Here is a 10,715-nt window from a genome sequence, read left to right as displayed (position 1 = left end):
GGTGCTGCCAGGATGCGAACTCCCTGACTGGACGGCTTGTTGCCTGAGGTCATTGCAGATCAGGACTAGCTGATTGCTCTGGGCCTCGGACAAGGAGCTGCAACTCTGGTAAACGCTGAAATTGGTCTTTCTCCCTGGAATGTTGCCTTTCTCACACATGGTCTTCACCATCTTTGCTAATTTGTTCTTTCCCAGAGCTTGGCAGTTGTACCAGTGCAGGGCAGCGAGGTTGACCACTGGCTTAATGGACAGATAAAAGGGCGCATCTTCAAAGAGCATTGCTTGAGGTCTGCGCTGAGCATATTCCTTGTAGTCCTGCACAGGGCAGGTTTGAGGAGCATGCGGGGTAGCGTAGATGCGGTACTCGGTCGTGGACCTTCGGTTTCTGGCATTAGGGTCAGTAAAATCCTGGTAGGTCCACTCCAGACACTCTAGTCCTGTTTCTGTGGTGAGCAAGCGCACGTCACCCCATTTGAGTGTGGAGCTATGGAAGCCTGTACAGTGGCCAAAAGCCTTGGTGTTGTTGAGCCACACCAGGTTAAGCAGACCCTCAGGGTTGAAGCGACTCAGAAGCCCCCGTTTCCTTAGGAGCAACTCATCAGCAAAGGTCAGCTTCATTGACTTGTGGGGTTTGTTGCCTTTGCCTTTGAACTTGAGCTCCAACTGCTTTTGCTTGAGGGCATCCTGGGATCTTTGGAACTCCTGGTCTCTTGTAATGCTGTAGGCGTAGTGATGCTCCTTCAGATAACGCTCCAGGCCACACTGGTAGTTGGCCAGGCTGTTGGGCTCATACTCCGATCCATCTCTTTGGCGTGCATCCACAAAGAAGGAGGCCAAGTAGATGTCCAACTCTTGGCAGGGGATGAAGTATATCTCTCTCGCGAGGACTGGAATTGGGAACCGCTGGGCTACATCATGTGTCATTCACCGATGAGAAAACTGTAAAAGTACTACAATACCAGGAAGGAAGATCGGGTTGTTGATGTTTGTTTGCCATCCTCGCTCTGTCTGCACAGCATGCGTGAACGCGCTGATGACGTATCCTGTCTGCGCGAACCGGGTGCGCAGAGGTATGCAGATACATACGATTACAGGCAGGTAGGAAAGCCAATTAAAGCGCTCGGACCAAGCGTTTTGATTGGACGAACATTTCTTGGTCCTACGCCTTCCACAGAATATATAAATACAGATAAATACATTTAGACCATTTAACTTAATGATTGCTATCGGGATGTTAATAGACTTTCAACCAACATAACAAAAAATGTTTCTGAAGGCAAGCACCTATTGCACCTTTAATATCCTAATGATTTTTGGCATAAAAGAAAAATCTATCATTTTGACCCATACGATGTATTTTTGGCTATTGCTACAAATATACCCCAGCGACTTAAGACTGGTTTTGTGGTCCAGGGTCACATATGTGATTGATATATTAATATAATTCCACTGTTATTTTCATAATTTTGTTGGGCAAGAAGATTCAGGTTCAGTACCATCTAATGACCACAATAGTTTACAAAAAACAAAATCTTTTTCTCAATTCCAAAGGCAAAATTCAACAATACAGCAAAATAGACCAATTTGGAGTAGACGTCACAGTTACGTCACATGCAGCTGCGCGCACATTGTGGTGGCAGAAAAACACTGGGAACAAGTGGAGGGAAACGGGTAAAATCCATGGAATAAGTAAAAAAAATTTATTGTTAGAATCAGAATGCAAATCACCAAAGACACCATTTGAAGCTAAACACAGACGTTTAAACGGACGGACTATGGATGAAACCTGCTATGATTACCATACTTATAAGGCCTAAATTTGATTTAAATAATATGTCTACATAATATTCGCATATGCAGTTCATAGGGGACATATTGAATTATTCCTGCAGTTACAGCATGAAATAGACTACTATTTCAACCTATAACAGTTACCTATTTTATCTCACAATTCTGGCTTTTTTTCTCACAAATGCAAGTTTATATCTCCTAGTTCGGACTTTATAACTCAATTTAACTCAACAATTGCAAGTTTGTCAATTCTGAGGGAAAACAAGCCAGAAGTGTGGGATTATAAACTCGTGATTCTGAGCCGAGGGGAAAAGAGAATGACGAGTTGATTTTTCTTATCAGAATTGTGAAATATAATCTCGGAATTTGCAAGAAAAAAGTCTGAATTTTGAAATATAAACTCAAAATTACCTTTTTTTATTCTTTTATTTTAAAGCTGTCACTTTCTGCCACCAGATAGGCTCCGCCCTAACACAGAAATTGGTCTATAGGGTTGTAATACAGTTCATATTTTTAACTAATTGTGATATGGAATAATCAGTGGAGCTGAAAATTTTTTAAAAATGTTGTGTTAGTAGAATTATGTGGTCCACAAGTAATTTCGTAGTTCTAAAACTGAGCCATGTGAGATAAAAACCAGAAAGAAAAAAAATCTGACCGTATTCATATTGCAGGGTTGCTTTATTTATGGTAGTATATTTGTTCCTCAACTTTATTTTTTAACCATTTTGTTTGTTTTTGTAACCTTAAATAATCCTCGTTGTGTATGTTCTAGAATAAATGATATAATATCAGGCACATATGTTGAACAGGCACATATCTGTAATAAATCTAACACACAGCATCTAACAATGTAACGTATCCAATAAGTGCTATTGAAGAGAACATCTACACTAACACAGAACATTTTCAAAACAGGAATATATACGAAAGATAGCAGGATTAGTTCTACTACATTCATATGTCTACAACAAATACGGAATAACTGGATCGACATACGGTATTAGCTTCATCGTCAAACTCATAATTGTTGCCGTACACAGTAAAAATACCTTAACACAAAATTAGCATCCAAATGCTTTAAGTTAACTTACTACTGCACTGGATAAAGAACATTTTGCATTGCACATAAGACAAGTGTAGTTATAATATAATCAAGACAAAAAGACAACATTGTAGTTTCATACATATTGACAGAAACAACAATTAAGACTTTGCTTACCTAAAAGAACAGAGCATTGAGACATGAAATAAGATTGCCTAAGTCAGTCATACAATTGAATTTAAAGCTGCCATATGTATTTTTTTCAGTGGTAAAATACTTTCTCCTATCCCATGCAGCAATTTATAGATAGATTTTCTGAGGAATGTAAACACAGTGGCTCTGGGGCCCTTTCCTTGGTTTATTCAATCCATACCTAAAGAGAGATATCCATTAGAATTCCCATTTATCCAAATGGCAGTTGCTCAGCTGGAGCAAGACCTCTGGAAGTATCCACTATCTTTGAACATGGACAGTTCTAGATAAAGATTTTTTTCTGATCCAATCATTTGAGCTGTGAATGCCATGTGACTATTAACTCTAGAACCACTGCAAAATTACATTGTGACATGCTGACAACACTGATTGGCTGATGGCACCACAAGAACACGCACAGTCCCAAGCCCTTCACAAGCGACTATCCTGAGTGACACAAAAGGCAGCAGACATTTGAGGCTTTGAAGAGCCCTCCAAAAAATCACTTGGCAAAGATAACTATATCAGAGAACAGCTAATTTTAAATGGAAAAAAAATACAAATAAAAATGGCACTTCATGTCAAAAAGGTTGGTAACTCCTGGTCTAAGCACCTGTCTACAGTGGCTAACTGAACCATTCTAATCATCCGAACCTTGACTCATTGGTTTAAGCTGTCCAAAACATAAACTTCTTGCTCAACAAATGCCTTTTGGGCCAGGACTACCTGCTTGTCCAAAAAAATGGAAGACGGAAGAAGTGTTTGGGAAACTTGTTTGGAAACAGCAGATTGGTTTGGTGCTACTAGTGGCTCAAAAATTACAGTTCAGCTTTAAGCAGAGTCAGTAGAGTCAAAAGAACCAGCAATGACAAAGTTGGTGCTGCCAGGATGGGAACTCCCTGACTGGACGGCTTGTTGCCTGAGGTCATTGCAGATCAGGACTAGCTGATTGCTCTGGGCCTCGGACAAGGAGCTGCAACTCTGGTAAACGCTGAAATTGGTCTTTCTCCCTGGAATGTTGCCTTTCTCACACATGGTCTTCACCATCTTTGCTAATTTGTTCTTTCCCAGAGCTTGGCAGTTGTACCAATGCAGGGCGGCGAGGTTGACCACAGGCTTGATGGACAGATAAAAGGGGGCATCTTCAAAAGGCAGTGCTTGAGGTCTGCGCTGAGCATATTCCTTGTAGTCCTGCACAGGGCAGGTTTGAGGAGCATGCGGGGTAGCGTAGATGCGGTACTCGGTCGTGGACCTTCGGTTTCTGGCATTAGGGTCAGTAAAATCCTGGTAGGTCCACTCCAGACACTCTAGTCCTGTTTCTGTGGTGAGCAAGCGCACATCACCCCATTTGAGTGTGGAGCTATGGAAGCCTGTACAGTGGCCAAAGGCCTTGGTGTTGTTGAGCCACACCAGGTTAAGCAGACCCTCAGGGTTGAAGCGACTCAGAAGCCCCCGTTTCCTTAGGAGCAACTCATCAGCAAAGGTCAGCTTCATTGACTTGTGGGGTTTGTTGCCTTTGCCTTTGAACTTGAGCTCCAACTGCTTTTGCTTGAGGGCATCCTGGGATCTCTGGAACTCCCGGTCTCTTGTAATGCTGTAAGCGTAGTGATGCTCCTTCAGATAACGCTCCAGGCCACACTGGTAGTTGGCCAGGCTGTTGGGTTCATACTCCGAGCCATCCCTTTGGCGTGCATCCACGAAGAAGGAGGCCAAGTAGATGTCCAACTCTTGGCAGGGGATGAAGTATATCTCTCTGGTCTCGGTTGGATACTTAGAAACCAGGAAGTCCCGAAAGTTGCGAAGAGCTGTTTGGGTGCTGCGAATGGTCTTCTCATTCTGTTCTCGGTATGCATCCATGTCTGCTGAAAGGGAAGAAGGTAGTGTTTTCATATGTCCAGAACAAAACTTAGAAAACAAAATAGACCTCAGTCAGGGAAGACTGCATATTAAGTTTGACATGAATGGAAATGCATTTCTATCTCTCAGTAAAGGATACACATACAGATCAACAATGGTTTAAATCAGTGGTCCCCAACCCTAGTCCTCAATTACCCCCAACTCTGCCGGTTTTGTATGTTTCCCTAAACAAGCTCACCTAAATCTACTCGTCAACTCATTGGTAGAGACTCCAAGACCGGAAATGGGTGTGTCAGACAAGAGAGACATCTAAAATGTGTACTGTTGTGGGCACTCCAGGGCCAGGGTTGGGGACCAAGGGTTTAAGGTAACCATCAAGTGCTTTTTGTCCATAAGATGTTTTTGGAAAGACAAGGTTTTGAAGGTACAACAAGATTTTCAAGGCACAATCCATTGAACAGACTGTACTTCTATCTCTCCAGCCGTGTTTTTATTTGCACCATATTAAATATAAGAGGACTATCCTGACTATGCTCCATTGTTCCAGCAAACAGATTCCGTTGAGGTACTGTCCAATCTTTAGGTAAAGATTTCTAATCTCCGATTCCGTATTGGTTGTATTGCCGACTGAGTTATTAATTGTTTAAATAATGGCAAAATAATGTTTCCAATAAAATACAGAAGCATCTCAATATTGTGATATTCTGTTTATTACTCACAGTAACAGTCATTGAACCCACTGGTTCATACAATGTAGTGTAACATCATTACGCACTTATTTTTCACAGTCTGCACCTTGGCAATCTTATTACATGACACAAATCTGGTATTCAGAGAGGAAGAGGTGTCGTGTCAAAAAGTACAAACATACACTGTAGTTTGTGATGGTAGTGAGCATGCAGTCGTACAGTTATTAATATCAGTATTACCTATTTACCTAATGTTTAACACTGAAATAAATACTGGTCAGGCAAAATGATACTGATACAAGGCATACAAAACAATTATTTGATTTCATTAAAAAGCCAAATTGGCCAAGAAGAACACAACAACTGATTGAAAGTGTGCTGTCATACATCGCTCACTTTGTGATGGATTATGGCTAAGGACAAAAGAGATCAAGGCCGAAATGTGACGAGAAATACAAGTGTTCTTTTAGAGTGGTCACATGTCCACTGTAAATCAGATAAGGTAAATGTTTTATTTGCTGACGATTGGTAGAAGCTCCCCCTTTGCTTTCATGCTTTTAATCTTGGCTTTGATGCTGTCATCCATGGCCTGTCGGCATCTGACTGCATAGTGAGCCAATGTTTCCTCCTTCTCGTCCCATGGAGGCAGAGCGTGGAAGACTTCAGGAGCCGCCAAGCTCAGTTCTGCAATGGCTGCTGTTCTCGAAATGGTATTGCGGTCAACACCAACTCTATCAAAAGCCACTTTCATGGATACGCTACGTCGAAACTCTTGCAGTGCCGCCATATATCGTGCAATCACGCCCACAACGTTTTTCACTGAAAAATAGTAACATAATTCTTTAGTGAAACTCTACAGACTGGGACAAAATTTTACTTGAACGTATATCGAAATCTAGCATTATTATTCATTAATAATGAGTTATAGTTCAAATTTAGAAAATCCCAGTTTATCTATTGAGCCCATCTAAGATAGCTAGACTTTGGATCCAAATCCCAGTCTTACATTACTTACTTCGGACCCGTGTGTTCTCGCCGTCTCTGCTTCTCTTTGATGAAATCTTGATGGTCCTCTGCCTGTCCAGTGGATGCAACTCCACCTCCTCAAAAGAGTCAAAGAGAGCTGGTGAGTCAAACGCAGCGCCCTCTTCAGGAATGGAGGTAATAATCTGATGCGAGCTTCCTGCCTCCATTTGACTTGATGAAAGTGTCCTTCTTTTATCTACCAATCAGAGAAAACAAGACAATCCTTATCCAAATTACAACCTGCGTTCTGATCTCCATGCTTCCTTTCATATCATAAAAATTAGGTATTATCCAGAAATGGAATATAATGGGTTTATAAGGAATAGTCACCTGGCCGTAGCTGGTCTTGCAGGAAGTCACAGATGAGCTCAGCCTTCTTGGTGAGTTCCTGTTGCAGAAGCTCTTTGTCTTGCTTCAGGCCGCTGATGGTTTCACCCATCAACTCATTTTTGCTTCTCTCAGCCTGCAGTAGTGCTTTCAGTCTCTCTATTTCATACACAGCTGGAGAAACTGTTTGAAATAGAAACAGAGCTTTACCTCAGGAGTTCCTACTAACTCTGGAAAGATATATCTAAATTTAATTTTTGTGTGCTTATCTGAAATTTGGTCAAAAGGAATACTTAACAGAAAACAAAGAAATACGTGGCTGGTGGTAAACATTTAGGCCTGCCATCTGATTTTAAAAAATGTACTGAATTAATTACAAGATATGTTGATTTATTAACCAAATTAATCACTATTAACTACATACTGTATATCTACAGCAATCAAGTTTATCCGTGGTTTACACACGACATTCTTCTGTTCCATTTGTAATGTCTATCGTATTTGTTTCATGTGCATCTTACTGTTTTTTAGCGTCTTACGTCATGATTGTTTTGTTTTTTTTAGCTACTTGACTTTACTGCACTGTAGCAGTAAGTCATAGTATGCACTTCTTGCTATTTTAGCATATTTCGGCAAATTCGTATTGCATCTTTTTTACTTTTGTTTCTATCACAGCACACAGCTCTACATGCTTAGTATGAATAATGTAAAAAAGTATATATTTTTTTAACTCAAATGCATCTCACTTAGCTGGATTCAAAATCTTTCAATGTAGTAAAATCTCAAAATATGCTACTTCTCTTTCCATTAAAGTTTATTCTGATTGACTGCCATGCAAAATCTTCAAATGCGATCCATTTATCATTGCTTTTGTTGTTAGTTTTTGTTACTTGATTTAAAAATTCCCCCAGAGATTTCTTTGCCTTTGTTTGGGTTGGTTTAAATTTAGATCTTCTTTATAATACTCATTTAAATGCCTTTTCTTTTAGTGGGTTTATTTTTGCTACTTCTACCATGACCTATTCAAATAAATTCATTTTGTGATTACATTAAAAAACATCATTTGAAAAGACCATACAACCACCTCAAAGTAATGCCACCAAATCATTGATGAAGACTAGTAAAAGCAATATTAAAAATAAAAAATACACTGAATTAAGAAGCAGTCACTAAAAGACTCCTACCTTCTAATATAAGATGCCAAAAAAGCGGAGTAATTACAGCAATTGATTCAAAGGCAAAAACAGATCAGGGACAACATTTGGTCATTGATTTTTTTTATTGTAACGCATCAGAAAATGACAAATAAGACCACTTAAGACACACCAGGATGATGGAGTATTTACACACTTGAAAATGAACATCAGTCTTTGTAGAAGTGCTAAAATAAGTTCAGCATCAGTGTGTAGGTACAAAAACAAAACACTGTTAAAACCAGTCAGGGGAAGACTTTCTAACCATTATGACAAGATTGACCTTTCATAACCATAATAAATGCTAATGTCATTTTTGTTCCTTTACGTTAAACACTTACGGACAATGTGATATACCTACCAGACGCCAGTTTTTATAAGAAACATAATACTTGGTTGTGAAAAGTGATCTGACTTACTGAGCCTTCCGGTCTTTTAGAGTCTGCTTTACTAATGCCATCCAAAGAATGCCATTAAATATCGTAAATATGGGAGCCCTTGAGTGACTTTTTCACTACACACTCACTGCAACATCTCATAGTAAGAAATTTTGGGATATCGTGAACGCAGAAGTTGTTAATTGTCTGGTTGTTTATATTGAGTAACCTAATCTCACATTTCTGACAGTAACTTTATACGCTGTTATATGATGTTTGCTCTACATGATTTCACTTAGGTAAAAATTACAAATGTAATAAGAAACAGTGGAGTAATAAAACTTTGTGGGATGCTTATAAACATTTTTCTGTCAGTCATGGACAAGGAATGACGCTATTGTCAATTTAGTGTGATGCTGAGTGATAAAACAGATCGTCCCACGGAACCAGCAGAGGAACAAAAGTTAGAAAAAGCAATAAAATACAGTTTAAGGTGGTTGTGATATAGTGATAATTCACATTTTTATATTTAAAGATATTGGGTACGAGTAAAAACCATCAAAATGGTTTGACAAAACTCAAAATATCTTGTCTGGATTGTTACAATGCTACATGAATACTAATATGAATAAGCACTAAGAAATCAGGAAGGGGGCCAACACTTTTTCACACCACTGTACCTACCAAATGCCAGTTTTTTTTTTTTTATATAAGAAACATAATACTTGATTGTAAAAAGTGATCAGACTTACTGAGCCTTCCAATGTTTTAAAGTCTCCTTTACTGATGCCATCCAAAGAATTCCATTAAATATTGTAAATGTGTGAGCCCTTGAGCGACGTTTTCACTACACACTCACTGTAAGAAATTCTGAAATATCAAGAATGAACACTGAAGTTGTTAATTATCTGGTTGTTTATACCGAATAACCTAATCTCTGGAAGTAATTTTATATGCTGTTAAATGCTGTTTGGTCTACATGATATCACTTAGGTAAAAATTACAAATGCAATACAAAAGAGCGGAGTAATAAAACTTTGTGGGATGCTTATAAATATCTAAAATCTCAATTTTTCTCTCAGTCATGCACAAGGAATGACGCTATTGTCAGTTTAGTGTGATGCTGATTGATAAAACAGATCATTTCAAGGAACCAGCAGAGGAAAAAAAGTAAGATAAAACAATAAAATACAGTTTAAGGTGGTTTTGATATAGTGATAATTCACATTTTTATATTTAAAGATATTGGATATGAGTAAAAACCATCAAAATGGTTTGACAAAACTCAAAATATCTTGTCTTGATTGTTACAATGCTACATGACTAACATGATTAGACTAATCTAAAGGTTTAAATGGTTATAAACAGGTTTGTGTTGACTAAACGAGTCAATAACGATCACAGTATAGATAATGTGGGTTAGGTTGAAATGAATGGAATGGAAATAGTTCATGTGTCTGACCGTGAATCGTTCATCTTTTAGTGCTGTAGCTAAACCGAATCAACTTGAAACGATTCCAGACTGAATCGTTCATGTCCAAGACACCGACCGGTAGCTTTCATTGTGTTTCATTTTCATTTCATTTATAATAATAGCATTTGTCTGTGAATGGACATTTTTGGGATCAGCAGTTACATATAGGAAGGGTCATTTTTGCCTGAAGATTGTTCGTCACAAAAAATAAAGGACTCTTGAGAAGTTTCTTGCTTCTTTTTCTGACCGATTCGAAGCCTGCATTTATTAATACAGGCCTTCTTCAGCTTAGATGATTCCACGGGTGTCCATCCGTCTATAGTAGAACAACGCAGAACATATGCTGCAAATAAAAAAAAAGGAAAATTACATTTTATTTTAAAATATTTTAGGGGAAACAACACAAAATTTAAAACACTTTGAGACAAACAAGTCACATGATTGGTCTTGGAAATATAAAGAATATTCACAAAATAAACTATGTAAAATGATTGAATGCACTTTTATTAAAATGTAAGTAATCTTAAAGTAATGTTTTAATAGCGTCTGATTTCAATTTCAGTAGCAAAGAACGGTGTTAAAGTTGAATCAGTTCTGTGAATCAGTCCGTTTCAATGAATTGATTCAAACTCTGACTCAATGATTCGTTTGTTTCATTGTTTCGTATGCTTCAATAAAAATATATATGTAAACAGTACTGTTCATTGCTCTTATGCATTGTTATATCATCGCAATCAACTATAT

The 10,715-nt window shown here is 38.5% G+C and overlaps 1 protein-coding gene across 2 annotated transcripts in view; it reads right to left on the bottom strand.

Annotated features, from left to right (window-relative positions):
- Nucleotides 1-2,325: 2,325 nt before the first annotated feature.
- LOC107744248 (uncharacterized protein KIAA1958 homolog) overlaps nt 2,326-10,715 on the bottom strand; it is a 38,679-nt gene continuing 30,289 nt past the window's right edge. The window contains exons 3-5 of one of the 2 annotated variants that reach the window (XM_016557781.1): nt 6,931-7,110; nt 6,590-6,796; nt 5,948-6,393 (exon numbers count right to left, since the gene is read on the bottom strand). In XM_016557781.1, coding sequence (XP_016413267.1) covers nt 6,086-6,393; nt 6,590-6,796; nt 6,931-7,110 — 695 coding nt within the window. In that variant the 3' untranslated portion in view covers nt 5,948-6,085. Of the gene's footprint in view, nt 4,891-5,947; nt 6,394-6,589; nt 6,797-6,930; nt 7,111-10,715 lie in introns of those variants that run through there. The other variant, XM_016557780.1, reaches the window with a different exon arrangement.

The sequence above is a fragment of the Sinocyclocheilus rhinocerous genome, unplaced genomic scaffold (genome assembly GCF_001515625.1).
Source record: "Sinocyclocheilus rhinocerous isolate Xijiao unplaced genomic scaffold, SAMN03320098_v1.1 scaffold317, whole genome shotgun sequence".
NCBI classification, from domain to species: Eukaryota; Metazoa; Chordata; class Actinopteri; order Cypriniformes; family Cyprinidae; genus Sinocyclocheilus; species Sinocyclocheilus rhinocerous.
This window is presented reverse-complemented; position numbering and strand designations above follow the sequence as displayed.